The 15,824-nt window shown below is 38.1% G+C and overlaps 1 protein-coding gene across 1 annotated transcript; it reads left to right on the top strand.

Annotated features, from left to right (window-relative positions):
• Nucleotides 1-2,598: 2,598 nt before the first annotated feature.
• LOC140934967 (uncharacterized) lies at nt 2,599-14,733 on the top strand. Its single transcript, XM_073384521.1, has 10 exons — nt 2,599-2,706; nt 6,309-7,520; nt 7,904-8,184; nt 9,313-9,402; nt 10,041-10,160; nt 10,897-11,041; nt 11,328-11,460; nt 12,094-12,218; nt 12,657-12,758; nt 13,953-14,733. The coding sequence occupies exons 1-10, from the start codon at nt 2,652-2,654 to the stop codon at nt 14,054-14,056; spliced, it is 2,367 nt and encodes a 788-aa protein (XP_073240622.1). The 5' UTR covers nt 2,599-2,651; the 3' UTR covers nt 14,057-14,733.
• Nucleotides 14,734-15,824: the final 1,091 nt, after the last annotated feature.

Genomic DNA, 15,824 nt, shown 5'->3' with positions numbered 1-15,824 from the left:
GGCTATAAACCACACGACAAACTAGATTGCTTCTAGGATTGTTCGTTTAACATATATATATATATATATATATATATATATATATATATATATATATATATATATATATATATATATATATATATATATATATTTATACAATTTTCTTTTTTCTCTTGTACCCGCCTCGAATAGCCTTCGCTAATTGCAGGCACAAGCTTTGAAATAAACTTGTTGTTGTTGTTGTTAGATAGAGAAACGTTAAATTGCATCTAAAATTTTCGGGAAAGTAATGCTGGGGCCCTAATAATTTCGAAAAGACTCAAGTTGCCCTAGGATGACCGAACAGATACAAATTCTATAGCGCCCGTCAGAATGCATTTGTAAGAGATCTAAAATGTATGTATGTAAGAGGAAACCGTCGTTGGGTGCCCTTGACTCTTAAGTATAGCACTTTGCTATTTCGCGGCTCCGTAAAAAAAGAACCATATATACCTCGGCCTCTTTACACTCTTTTGCTGTGGTTTCAAAAGTGCAAATGATACTGAGGCCAGTAAAAGCGGGGTAGCCGATACGGCAATATATTTACTCAAAAGACAATGCTAATAATATTTTATTAGAGTCTTGATTGCTAAAATGTAAAAACGTAACCATATTTTATCCTTTACAATTCATGTACAATATTTTCCCGCCGACTGACGACAACCGTGAGTCTTTACAACAGACACATAATAATTGCAATGGCGACATAAACTTTGCCGATAAACTGCGATTATTTACACAGTTCATGTACAGTAAACTACAGTAAAGATAAAGCAAGGATATGCATCTGATATTGGAGCCGTTTGCTGGATCTTCAGAAAGGATTAAAAAATAATGTAACAAATGTTCATGATGAAATAGTCGCAAAATATTTCCAAATTAACCAGATTCCTTGCTGATTATCAAGCGGATGAAATATTTATGAGCTGGAATTTGCAAGCGGTTTAGGTTAATTGTGCTAGCTTGGCGGAATTTTAATGTGTCGAGGAGGAATTCAACTTATTCTTTAGATAAAGCCGGTTTGGTAAAAAAAGCGAGGGGTTTTAGGTAAGAATAAAATTATTGGGAGGCAAAATAAGGTTATTCAATCTTATAAGTATGAACAGTCTGTGTTCAAGCGGGCCAGTCGACGTTCTGAAGTCTAAATCAACAACTGCTTGCTGCAGATGAAGTCAACGACAAAGAAACAAAGATTAGAATAACTAAATATCGCTAGATTGGAAAGAAAACCAAAAAACGTATCCGCAATTCTTGAGCATCAAGGAAGTCATTACATATTAACTTTTGCTAGGCAATTTTCGTCATACTGTTTATTTTTTCACAATTCATGTCTTTAAAGAAACAGAATCGAGTTACGTAACCGTATCATCTAGATGTACTGGTAACTTGAAGTTCGTAGAGTAAAATGTATTAAGATTAGGCGATATCATTCCGGCATTTTTTAGCGGTAGTCAAGTCTAGCTCAGTTTAGTAACTTCAATCCCTGGTCATTAACTAAACAGAAACCTAACCAAATATAATTCATCCGGAAAAAGTATTAAAACGCCATCTTCGTTTATCTTTCCTCAACGTAAACTTTGAAGAAACTTGTTGTTCTGTAAAAAGCACAATGTTTCTCAAAGCAGATTTATCCTCCCAACCGGCAATTACAGACTCTCGCTCGCTCGCTGAGGACACCAACTCGAGGTCATTTATTGGTGATCTACACTTCTAGAAAACCTTTGCCGTTAAATGCGAGTCTCACTTATTCTTGGTTAACGAGGGTAGGTCGAGTAAAACGAAACAATTGTGGTCCTTGGAAAACCTTTGTCGCTATCATAGACTTTTTTGCACTTGATAGGCGCTTTTCGCCCTCACAAGTCTAAAAATTAATTTAAGGCTTTATTAGGGAAGTTGGATTGCGTGCATATATAAAAAACGGAAGGAAAATTACGTTTAATTTGCTCCGGGCTAAGACAGTACTCAAACATGGTTTGGCGTTCCCGAAATGTAGAAAAGAAAAAAATGAAGGAGACAATTTCTGTATTACGTTTTATTAAAATGAAGTTATGAAAAAAAATCTGTAAAGTAGATGATGAAATCGAATGAAACCATTCAGCAAAAACGATATTCACTTGGAAAATAAATAGAAACAACTACGTAAATCAGACTGAGGTATTTTTTAGCCCCCAGCAACAAAATGATGAACTCATTAGGCAAATTAAATTTCGTTATGTGTTTTAACAAATCCAGTTTCGTGCGTGTTGCTTTCTTAGACTTATTTATGATATTTCAATCATCAATAGTTAATTCAGATGTAATGATTTCGTTATGGATACACAATTGCGTCCTACGTTTCACGTGGGTCAATTGTTTCCTTGAAGAAACAATAGTACATAAGTGATCAAAGTCCTTCTAGCCACTGAATATGACGTTATAAGCGGTCTTCTTTTGTTTAATTTATTTCCCTATTCGATGTTTGTCTACAAATGACTCTTAGAATAGTATAAATGACTCTTAGAATAAATGACCCTGAAAAAACAGTTCCGGCTTGAAGGGTATAAATCATCCTGTGACCTGCTGAAGTGAGGCAATCCAGTTAGGTCTGCCACTGAACGCCCGGTGAACTTGCCCTGCTACCTCCGCTCGCCATGTCTTCACCTGTACCGTTCCAAATGCTGTACTTGACAGTTCTTTTTTACTCAGGTAAATAATTCGCATTAACGATATGTAAAACTGATATACAAATTGGTTTTAGTTACACTGAACTAAAAGCGGGAATTAGGTCGGCACCATAAGAATTTGCTGTTAGTAGTAGCAGAAAGGTGTTACAACTGCATCTGTGATTGGTAAGGAAATTCTGTGTTTTTTTAACTTTACAGACAAATAACTCGTTTATGCTTCATTTCTATATAATAACAAAAACTCGACCTTGAAATTTTAAGTCATACTTCAGTGTAGACCAAAGAAGCCAACAATCTCCTTGCCCGTCAAAATTATTTCTTGCCCGCTGGATTAGCCCAGTGAGGTCGTTAATCATTTAATGTTTGATTGTCATTCACTTAGATCTTTTAAAATTTTCAATATTAGAATAATAACGATAACGATATTCCATTGGAGCTGAATTTTTTATTGTTGATTGATTGATAATGCAACAAATGTACCTTACAAAGTCTGGTGTAGTCAGAAAAAAGTTATAAGGAAACTTACCCTTAGTTATGACCCAACCTACAGCTAGACTGATAAAAGCACACTGGATACATCTGAAAATTCAGAAAAACAAAGAACAACTTTGTTCAGTACTCACAAGCTTTCATTTCCGCCTTCCGAAAATGGCGCGTTAATATAGAACAAGCGATCCTTATATCCATGACTGTTTCGTTTCCTGTCTCCTCGGAAAACTGTTTTTACATCTTGTTACAAGAAGCTGGAATTCACAAGGCCACAATTGCAAGACAGTATTTCTGACACGAAATAGTGTAGTTGGATAAAAACAGAAAATTCAGCGACCTAACCTTCGCTTTACTTAATATTGGCTGTAGATGCCTCTGAAACAACTTGACTTCCCCTGTAGCGAAGCTTGTAGAACTTCTGTCCTCGTCAATCTTTCTCCAGAAGGGAGTGTCTCTTAGACCAGAGACCAGCACCAATAACCAAATAAATCTTAAAAACGCAACTATACGACATTCACACTAACTCTACACCATGCATCCCAGTCATGATCAAATTTATAGAAACGAACCTCATATTCGGTTAGTTATGTTAAATACTTCCGTGCCCAATTCGAAAGCTAAAATAATTATACGCAGGTGTCCAATAAACTAGCATAGTGAATAATATGAGCAATGATTAGTAATATCTGTAATATCAGTAACATCACGAACTGAAACAAGTGTTTGAGATCGAGTCTAAATCTACAAGCCATAGATTCAGTACATTTCATAGGAAAAGAAGAGGAGAATACATGTTTACAAGAAGAATAAAAAAGTAAAAACCACAGGGCATTATAACTCTGCAAAAATTTTCATTTACAAAGAAATGGCTGATTATCCTAACAGGAAAATTAGAAACGTGTGATGCATGCAAACAAAATGAAGCCTTTTATAGAATGATACACATCACTATCTGTGACGTAGGGTTTGATATATACTCAAGGGTTGACTGCTAGCACTGAAACGGAAGAAGTGTGCAAATGCGAAGCAAAGAAATTCATTGTTAAGCCGATTTCATTTCACTGTTCAAGTTTAACGTATTTCCCGGCATTATGCTATCACGACCCAGTATTACTTTTCTAAAGTTTTAGAAATTTACTATAAAAATGCCTTACAGCTTTGAAAACTGAATTTGCGGAATTGTCTGCACCATTTACAGAAATGGACGTAAAGCACATTATTTCTGTTTTATCAATAAAAATGAAAGATAGTTACGCAGACTGGATGTCTTATAAATCCAATCCCAAGTGTTTTAAATTAAATCTTGCTAAATAACGCAGAAATTCACCCTAGAAGTTTGACCGCGGCGGAACTGAAGCTGGATGCAGCAGTTACTTTTGACTGATGGTGACTGACTAAAAGAAGTGGGTAGATTGCGCACGTGTTTTCAGTTATTTCTATTGCTCAAAGCCCTATAATGTCCTCCGGCAATTTAGGCACTATAACGATATTAACCGTTGCAAAATGTTTCAAACGAAACTGCCCTTCAAGCCATCGCTTGGTTTATCCAGGACGGACAGGTGGGGAAAGAGTTTTCATTTCATCTCCTTCTTTTCTCCCCATCTCAGAATTTGTCCGCTCTGAATGGGCTCAATTCTAAGTGTGTAGATATTTGGACGATTGCTAGTGTTATTTTTGAAAGAAGAGTCGACGAAGCGTCGCTTGCGAGTCTCATTATTTTTCTAAACAATCCAAACAACTCTTCTCGGTATTTACCTTAAATTCGGCACTTCTATGACACGTTTTATAATTTGCAACAAAGAAGTAAAACTTGGCAACTGGTACTTCATCTCTCCTGCAAACTCTTAACCTGTAATAGGAAGTTTTCGATTCCGCCTGACAAATTATAACTGAAATTAACTACAATTATGCTCTCCGTGGGTCAATCGAAGCGATTCAGTCGTTAACTGATTAATGGTGTGTGGAAACAAATCAAAACGCGATATGATATTGCAATTGAACTCACAGTGAGCGATTTCTATTGTCTTCTGTAGTAGCTTTTATTGTAAAATGGCACTGAATCTGGCAAGCCGCAAGCCAAGGCGTATCAACAGCCGAATCAAAGATTACACGTAATATTCCGCTTATCAAGCCTTGGTTGTAAAATATCATGAGCTGAATCTTTGCGGTTTGTAAAGGTTCTTGTTATAACACTAGAAAAAGAGATAGTTTTAGTTGAGCAAATTGACTCTTTCCGTCAACTGGAAAATAGTCAATTACGAGAAAAGCTTTTATACATGTCGGCATTTTTTTATGTTTTCCATTTTTGTATGTTGCTTGAAGGTCAATCTGCATTCAGTAGATTTAATTCGCAACAAGACAAGTAACCCAGAAAAAAATAAGGTAAAGAACAGATGAAATGTTGACCGTTCAAATACTTTATCATGGCCAGAGACCCTCTCCTACTGAGAACTCTAACAGTTGACAATTTCATTATAAACATTACTCCACCTTGTTGTTTTTAAAACTGACAGGCAACCCTTCTTTAGCAAATATCTGTCGCCAGCCGTTAAACGCAAACTGCCACAAATCATAATAGCCGTTTGGTCCGCATAAGTCGTTGGATGCATATGTATATGCATATGCATTTGTTAACCCCGTCTAATATCTGCTTAATTACTATCTATGGCAACGGCTTAGGAGATTTTTCTATTTTCAGCCAGAATAACCTCAAAATGAGATGTTTACTTTAAATTTTGTTTTGCGGCTTGTCTGGCTTTATTCAATTGAATATAAAATATGAATATTCATTTATAACCTTGCTTGAAACGGTAGCTTCTGCGAATGCTAACCTGAGTAAGTGTGCGATGTAAGTGCGTACATGTATAGTGACCTCACACAATGAATAAGAGTAGACACGCTTCTTTGGAAGACTCAAAAATTAGAATGTGGATATCAGTTTCTTTCCATCCGTTACGAAGAAAGAAACGAAAATAATAACAGGAAAACCTCTTGTCAGGCGCACTTTTGATCAAAAATCATGAGTCTGACTACAAAAACTCTGCCATTTCCTGGCACTACAAACCACCTAACAAATAAAGAAAATATTGTAGAATTCACCTTTAACGACGTGCAACTTAATATCTATTTCTACAGGATGTTTTATCTGGTATTCATCGGCGACAAGTGTTCAACTCCAGGCCATTTTCAACATGGGTGGGATAAAAGGTAACGTCATGTTCTACCAGTCACAACAAGGTAGTCCCACAAGTATCTCACTTAACTTAACAGGTATCGAGAATGAAACCCTGACTTGGGATATTCGACAACTTCCAATGATCTACGATGGTAATGCAGCTATGAGTTGCAGTCCAAGCGCAGTTGGAGATCTGTTTGACCCTGCGATGGCCATGAAATCTGCAGACTACAATAGCTCGTGCAGTCAATCAAGTTCTTCAAGATTTCAAGCATGTGCCACTGGTGACTTGACAGGAATGCTGGGAGCTATAAATGCCAGCAACGCACAGAAAAATTTTACAGACCAGAATTTGACTGTTCCTATCAGAGGGGCCAACAGCATCATGGGTAGAACACTTGTTCTTTACAAGGATGGCACACCAAGGGCTTGCTCACTGATTAGTCCGGATAAAGTTATGCTTACAGCAGTAGCTGTCTTCACGATGCCGGTTGCTGGTTTTGTGTATCTGAGGCAAGCTGATGAGAGCGCCGATACAACTATATTCGTTAACCTCTTCCATTCCAACGATGCTCAATCTGGTAGACGGGTCACATGGCAGATAAACCAAGCATCAGCTACTTGCGGAATGCCCGGTGACATTTTCAATCCTGAAAACAGGGACAAGCAAAATTGTAGCCAGTTAGAACACGAAAAATGTCTGATTGGTGATTTGACTTCCAAGCATGGAAACATCACTGTCTCCATGGCAACAAGAGGACAGTCCAAAACCAAAGTGGCCTTTACCGACACCAACCTTCCACTTACTGGTGTCAAAAGCGTTATTGGCAAGACAATTACATTGTTCTCAAATGACGATTCAATGACCCCTTTTGCTTGCGCAAAGATAATGCAAGTAAAACCGAGAGTTCTCATATCTACTTTCAAAGCCAGTGTTCATGATGGTGTAGACGGCTATTTCAAGTTTACACAGCTCTCTCCCTTTGATCCCACGATGACGGAAATAAGGCTCACTGGATTAAGAAAGGAGTCTCAGGGATATCACATTCACAACTATCCCATGCCATGGCAAATGAAGTACACCGGAATGGAATCCTGTGCAGGGAGTCACTTAGGAGGACACTGGAACCCCTTTGGCGTGGATGTCAAGTCCAGTCCTTCGCCTGGAACTGGTATGTAGCTAAGTACAATTTTAGCCTTAATTTTACAATTTCCTCCTCATATAATTCTAAGAGCTGAAACGTCACACACGCATGATAAACAGTTCATGTATTTTTCCATACGTTTTCATGGACCACAAGCCCATTCAATTTACTTAACGATCACTCCATCTTCCATATTTTTGATGATTTTTCAAAAGTTATCTAGTACGTTACACCAAACATCCATCACAGGGTTACCCAGCCGGTCGCCGGTACCCATTTATACCCCTGGGTTCACCACCAAAGTGGAGCAAAGTACTTGTCCAGGGAAGCTACTCTGCAGCCTGACTTTAGCCCGGATCTTCGGATCTCTCACGAGGTTGTTTTTAACGTTGACACTCCTTTTCTAATAGGAACGAATGATCAGTACGAAATCGGTGACCTTAGTGGGAAATATGGAACTTTTCTTAACCTAACAAGCTACAACGGAACGCATTTGGACTACAATCTTCCATTGTTTGGTAAAAACAGCATCCAGGGTCGTTCTGTTGTCATCCATAAAATGAAAGTAATGAACAGCATGAGATGGGTCTGTGCAGATGTCCATCAGAAAATGGCTGAAGTGGACCAAATGTTTGTCATGAAAACCAAAATAACTTTTACGGGTCCAGATGTTATGGGGTACATACTTTTGGTAAGTGAGTTTTATTGCCATTATTCTGTCTAAAAACGCGATCGAGGAAAAAAAAAACAAAAACAAACGAACAAAAAAACTTTTCAGAAAAAAAAAAAACAGCAGAACTAGTTGATAATTCTAACTGTCAGAATTGCTATTTATGACACTCTTTATTTACTTTTAATGTCTGTATTCTTATATATATATAGCGATACATTCTTATCATACATTTTATAGATATAATTTCGTCACTATATTTATAATCTTAAGAATTTTATTTCTGTATCTGTTTTTGTTGTGTCCCAAATTAGCTTGTAAGTTAAATATCCTGACACGTAAATAGAGTTTATTATTATTATTATTTTGGCAGACCGATCATGCTCAATTGAAACAGTTGTGCGAGATATTTCTCTGCGCTTGAAAATATGGCGTAGCATTTCTATGTCCAGCATATTTAAAAGATTTGTTTTGTTTTTAGTTCTTAAGGGAGCTGTGTCACGAAATTCAGCCAAATTAGGAACTTACAAGATGCCCGTTAAATTAAGAGAAACATAAAAATAACCACTTTTAACTTTAAAGGAAGGTTAAAATAACAAAGCAGAAGCAACAGATGGCACGGATGGGCAAAACTGAAGAAGACTGAAACGGGTTGAAATTAGGGTTTTGGAAAACTATTCAGCCTAACAGTTTTTCAAAGTTGATCCCTGCTGCTTGCAGCTTCAGAAGTAATGCTCAGGAGACATATTTATTTGTCTCGGATCTCTGATTTTGTCATTTACATGTAATTTCTTTGCTTCTTTTAAGTTCCATAGCGATTAAGGGCGAGTAATTGGCAAAATTAAACAAAATGAACTGTACTGCTGTGACACAGCCCCTGTAAGGTAGTCAAGCGGACAATGAACCATGTCCAATTCTCCTATTTAGTTTCATATACCGTGGGACATATGTGCATATGTAAATATCGAGATAAGATTTTCCAGAGCATTTATGCATTTCCACTCATGAAGACAGAACATAATCTCAAAGCAAAGACAAGCATGCCAAAATTTTCACTTATACATCAACCTCATCTAATTTGTTATTCAGATTGACCATAAATACACTTATGCATAGTCTTGACAACTGTATCAACTCTACTTTATATAGATACAGTACAAGACGTCCGATAGCTCTATGTCGCCCGAGGAGACATCGATTTATGTTCATCTGTCGTATGGGAACGAGGCAGGCAAACAGGTAAAATAATAATTAGCACAGCTACTTCTTTGTTCTATCTGAAACTAGCTGCATGGTTAGCATAACCTAGCTTGAGCACACACCAACCGGTTGCAAATAAGACAAGGAAAAAGAACGCGAGAGTGAATAAGTTAGCCCGATGGAAAAATTGAAAGTGGGTGGGGGTTGTTGGGAGGCCGGAACCTATTTCCCCTCCCCTTTACCTTCGATGCTTCGTTTTAGCGTCCTACCCCCCGATCGATAGGCTGCCCGGTACACAGGGTATGTAGTCTCTGAAAATATCAAACTTTTTTTTACGCCATTTTCTTGTTCGGTTACTGTGGGCTTGTGGTATAGCGAAAGTCACGCCGACTTCACTTGTTGATATTAATACGTCAATCACAAGCGCGTTAGGTTCTTGCAACAAAAGATTCTTTTGTTTTACTCCTTACAAATTTGAATAGAGCGGTTTTCACTTGACTGTCGTAAAACCAAAACCAAAGTAAATACACTAGCCAACCAAAGGGCGTAGTAAAACCAAAACCAAAACCAAAACCAATCCCTTTCGACAGTCAAGTGAAAACCGCTCTAACAAAAGCAATCTCTGTAAACAGTGATGTTTCCTATAGCTTGAATTGTGTTTTTTTTTTCTTTATCAGAGTATGAATCACTCGTGGCACGTGCACGTGAAACCCGAAGGAGGGGACACGCACGCTGCGATGGGCGAGAGATGCAAGAGTCTGGGGGGACATTATAATCCTTATAATGTTGACCTGGCTGTAAGTATTGTTTAAGCTCTTAATGGTAACTTACGATCACGATTCCTTTTATCACTCCTTGAGAATACATGTTTTTTGCCAGGACGTAGAGACTATGAAGTTTCTGAAATGAGATCATACTTGTTACAGTTTAATTAACAAGGATTAACTTTAATTTCTAAATGACCTTAGAAAGTCCAGGAACGGCATAAGAAATATACTCTGCTGTTCGCGTGCACTAGTTTGCTAATTTGGCGTGACTAAAATACTTAACTGATAATAACCAAAAGAGAAACTAGTTAAACGGTTACTTAGGCCATGCAAAAAAATTGTCAGTTGTGCAACTTAACCACATTCGTAAATAATTTGTCACTTAGATTTTGGGCTATTTGTCAGTTGTCATCAATTAAAATTCAAGCCGTTTGTCAATTGTGAGACCCTCGATGTTAGAGAGCCGTTCTGACTTACGATGTTCGGAATCATCGTTGGTTTGTTTGATACTCTCGTAATGGCATCGCCTGACATATACTTCAAAAAGCACCAAATAAAAAGCTAGTTCTTTCCGCACGCAAAAGTTAATTGCTATTCGAAAGGTGAGTAACAAGAATATCATTGGCAGTGAAGTTTGATAAACGTTAAAAAAAATGGACTACAGGATGTCGTGTTTCAGTTACTAGGTTGTAGTGCTCCTACGCTTGAAGGATTTTTTTTTTGTATTCATGACTTACAGATCTATACTGTATGTTTGTGTTTACAGGGATCGTACAAGTCATCCTGTTTTTCTAGCAATATGTTGCGTTGTGAAGTTGGTGATCTTTCTGGCAAGCATGCGCGGTTGAATGTTGGTTCAGGGAAGCAGTTTTATACGGATCCAAGCCTTCCATTATTTGGAGAAATGTCAGGTAAAGGAAAAAGCCTAACCCCTACTTACATCTCAATAGTTTCTCGGGGAGTTTTACTGTGCATCATCAAAATAGGAAGGAAACAGCCCTAGACTGTCAAAGAAAAGAACAATATGTCGGTTTTCTTAATAGACTTATGGTTTTACTTAATCATCAGTCAGTAGTCACGATCAGCAAATTAAGTCAGTGAAATTGATTTTGACCAGTGGTGGATTTGTTGGCCTTTTTTTCATAAACAATTTAGAACAGTGATTCACTGATGTGTGCAATATTAACTTTTTTCCAGTTGTTGGTCGTGGGGTTGTCGTGCACGCCGAAAACGCTGGAGCTGCCCGCCTTGCTTGTGCTACCATCAAACCAGTAGATTCTCTGTATGTTGAGAAGACACTACACTACGTAGAAGGGACGACATTTTCCAGGTAGGTTTTGCCCAGTTGAATTTGCATGAGATAGATGCAAAAAGGGCAACAACAATTTCCAGCTTTTTCGGATAACATAGGGGCGGGACGGGGCGGAGGGTGCTTTAACATGTTTTAAATGTCAAGGAAATGATCTCCATTTGCCCCCAATAGTTGCCATTTGTTTCAAACCACTTTTAAAAGGTGTCAGCAAATGGTAAAAATACAGACGCGCTTGTCATCAAAGAGTAAGGTTTAAGGAAAAACACTGAAGGCTGCCACCTTAAGTGGGTGGCCGAGATAACTTGTCATAAAATCATTTAAAATTGGCGCCAAAACTTCTGTTTTTCTCTCTCCTTTAAACCGTTTTGAGGCTGATAGTCAAGTACACCAGATTGAAAATTTCCACTTATAGTTAAATAGAGAATCTGATGCTAATTTCCGCACAACTTGTCGAAACGTCATCAGACAACTGATTTTGTATTGCGATTTTGAAGACGGCGATAGCATCAGAACGCAACCCGGGGATGGGGGTGGGACGCGCCAAAGCCAAGGGAAAGCGCCCTGGGGACGAGGTAGGATATACACACCCCTCGCTCGGTCATAATATCCAAGACAAAGCTGAATTTAAAATATCCTTTCCTTCTCTTTTAGATTGAACTTTACAAAAAGGGTTTCAGCGTTGCTTAACATCCCAGAGTGGCGGATATTTTACATTAGAATGGAGAACAGTCAAGTTCAAGGCTGTATAACTGTCAAGTTTGGAATCATGGGAAATGGTTAGTGGTAAAGTGTAAACCTTTGTTAGTCTCTCGATCGACCCATTTAATAAAATTGTTATAGTCAATGAGTCAATATAATTAGATTTCAAAGTTATAAAAGCTTCAATCTTTAATTTTGTGCAAAGAAATTAAATAATGTCAGCCCTCCTTGGTGAACTGCATTGCCAATTCTTCATGAAATTGAGATTCAGAAACAAAGTTGCTCAAGACATATCTGTTATAATTTAAAATCTCGAATGTTTATCCGGTGGTCGCTGACTTTTATCACTATTTTTTATTCAGAGTTGCTTTATAGCTTTATGACAAAAGAAGAGTAGACTAAGAGTTATTCAAGCTAATAAGGAAGAAATTTTGAGCAAGGATTCGCCCCTGGATGTGATTATTTATAACTAGAAAGGTTTTAATGATTTATATTTTTTATTTAACCACTGACAGAAAAGCAAGTCGATGAACCATCCAAAGCCTTCGATCTAATTTTACAAAGATCCTCAGGAAAACTAATGGCGTTTCAACCCAAAGATAAATGTCGCAAATCAGGTAAGAAACAAGGGACATGTTTTCCTGTAAAGTTACAGTGTGCAGAAATTGCAAAACAATATATGGAATTTCCCAATATTCCGAGCTACATCATGCACGGATCATGTGCAAATCTGAGGATCGTTCTTAAACGTTAGCGCAACAGCATCGTTTCTGACTTGCTCCTGGGGGGGGGGGGGGGGAAGTGCTTCAATATGAACGTGATAGAAATCTTTGGAGAATGCCTGACATGATATTTTGGCTCTTCCTAGCCTCTGTTGGCAGCCGTTCTTTGGTTGGTTTCCTTACGACACAAAAATCGTATTAGACTAATCAATACCCTGAGGGATGGATTCTCTCTAAAAGACTAGACAAAACTAGGATCAATTGAGTTCCGTGTAACTGACCTCCTACCCCTCCCTTAAGTCACAATGTTTCCCTGAGCGAGAAGTAAGTGTTAATGTTGACTTAGAGGAGGGGTAGGAGGTCGGTTACCCGCGGAACTCGATTGATCTTTGTTTTGTCTGGTCTTTTAGAGAAAATTCATTCAGTTACCCACAAACACATAACAAGCAAGGCGTGGCGTGGGTTTAAAAAGAATCCTCTCACCCATCTGGGCAGTACCCTGAAGACTGAACCGGGCCGTCCTAGACGTTGTGTCAGGACGTCTCCGACTTGTGTGATAAGCAACCTAAACGGGGAACGTCTAAATTCAAGTAAAATTGCAAGCCCACGTGTAGGTCGAGAGCATGAACACTTTTTTCAGTTTTAGTTTCAGTTTATTTATTTGCCAGAAAAATATATATATATACATAGCTAGCCTGATTTTTGATAACTTTATCGCCAAATTGACCTTTTGCTTTTTTTTTTTGCCATTGCTTTTTTTTTTCTCCTCCTTTCCTTCTCCTCGTTCTTTCTTTTTCTCCTTTCCTTAATTTTCCTTCGTTACTATGATTTCGGAGCTTCTCGGGCTTAGGAAACATGCCTTTTGACGCTTCTTCACTCAAATGACTGGAAATTTCGTTAAGTTGGTTTTCAAAAAATCAGCTAGATATACAAACAGACATTCAATATATTACAAAAATATTTAGTTAAATATTGAGGAGACGTAAATTGTAAGAATTAAAAGTATTGCACGAAGGCTAAACAACAACCCTTGCATCAATGTCGCGATACTGACGCCTTTTCTCTTCTCTTTTTCTCTTTTTTTTTCAGAAACTGTGACTGTTGTTTCTACCAGTGCCGCAAGAGCTAATTTCATTAACAAGTTCACCATTCTTTCGAACGTTGTTTTAGGTACAGCACTCTGCATGCGCTGATGAAGAAAACTTATCTCTGATAATTAACCGTCATAAACAATCAAATGAGCAGAGTATGGCTCACCATACGATATTTCGATGAAATCAGCCCCTATCAATATTTATCGTCATCATTGTAACATTGACAGTAATGTAATTATGAAAGTTACACTAGGTCATGTAAGGAGGCGTATAAGATAAGACAGTATATTGCTCTGAGGTAGTCTCTGACAATCAACTCGGAATCAGTGATCAATTAGGCGCGCAATTTTGTTGCCCCCCGATTCGTCCTATGGAACACAATTGTCACAGCGGGTAGCCTACCGTTTCTCTGGGGTAAGCCTGTTCAAAGGTGCCATCAGTGCCATGAATTGTATAAATGGTTGAGTAGCCTTCAGATAGTGGGGGCCTTGAAATGGGAGTTATCCCTATCTCCTCTGCTAGTCGCCGTCCCTTGAACAGGGATGCGAGTCAGGGAGTGGGTACGTCTGAACCCACTGTTAAAGTATACATGTACTATAATATTGTATAAAAAATTGTACATTAAAAACATTCAATGATTTTTATCGCCGTAAAATACGAGATGCTCTTCAATAGCTGTGAGCTAACCTTTGTTTTCCTAGCGGGTAAATTTCCCTCAAAGACAATTGAATTCCCAAGTATAAAAGATGATGAAAATACAAAGACCACACGCAGAACATAGAAAGACCCTGCTATGCCCAGCTGACTATAGTTCCTCGTGAGGTCCATGCGGCTATTTACACCTAACGCACGATTAAAATGCAATGGGTTGAATAGCCCACGTTCGATATATTAAAATCTAACATAACTCCGCGGCTTCAATTCTGGTCATTTTTCTATATATTTGGTTTGGTTTTCTTTGGGCTCAAGTCTCTTCTGGGAATTGCGAGACAATGGAGTCGTGAGAAATTTGTAATTTTGACCCTAATGCCTCTGAGTCATGTTAGAATTTTAATAATATCGAACGTGGACAATTCGAGACTCTCTTCCAAAGATGTCCCCGTTTTTCTTCAGTCTAAAAAATTTGTTTCATGAATCCCAGAATCCTTCATGTAAACCATTCATGGTGTCTGCAGCAGTCACGGCAAAACTTTTCACTAAAAGCTTTTGTAAAGGGTGTTGTGTTTTCCGATCTGCGCGTGACAAATTTTCCGGCTCAACCTCGGTGTAAGAACCTTTCAAACTCACGGGCGACGTAAAACAAAGAAACCAAAGAGAGTGATGTAATAGCTAGTGATTCAGAAATTTCTACAGGAAAACTGCTTGGACAGCCTCAGCTTCAGCCTCAGCCTCAGCCTCAGCCTTAGCCTGGCCGAAAGATGATGGTGGCGAGACTACTTTGACTACTTTATGAAAACATCGTCATTATTGAAACTATTTGTTTCGTTATTCATATCATCAATTCGTAATAATTGAGAAATGTTGTCGCCTTGAGGCCAATACTCAACTGGGTCCGGTTCCTAGAAAGAAGGTTAAGTTTAAACCAGGATTATGCGAAATTTCAAGCTTACAGAATACTGTTGAGCCTTTACTTCGAGACACAGTAATGATTTACACAAAATGTTTCTCTAAGCAATGCATTGGAAGATAAATTCCAAAAAGTGGAATAAAACTTAATCAAAGCTCATTAGTATTATATAATGACTGATCCGTCATTGATTACACCTGGAAAACGTATCTTATCGTTTCTCTCTTATTTGCTCCACAGAGCAGTTATGAGCAATGGTTTGTCTAATCGTGACAAGACTGCACACATGAACGAAAATAC

This window comes from Porites lutea, chromosome 4 (genome assembly GCF_958299795.1).
Source record: "Porites lutea chromosome 4, jaPorLute2.1, whole genome shotgun sequence".
Lineage (NCBI taxonomy): Eukaryota > Metazoa > Cnidaria > Anthozoa > Scleractinia > Poritidae > Porites > Porites lutea.
This window is presented reverse-complemented; position numbering and strand designations above follow the sequence as displayed.

Bases quoted from the DNA above. Each gene is read 5' to 3' on its own strand.
- LOC140934967 (XM_073384521.1), top strand. From the start codon at position 2,652: ATGTCTTCACCTGTACCGTTCCAAATGCTGTACTTGACAGTTCTTTTT. The intron at 8,185-9,312 runs GTAAGTGAGTTT...TACTTTATATAG, and splicing joins TTATGGGGTACATACTTTTG to ATACAGTACAAGACGTCCGA. The intron at 12,219-12,656 runs GTTAGTGGTAAA...AACCACTGACAG, and splicing joins GTTTGGAATCATGGGAAATG to AAAAGCAAGTCGATGAACCA.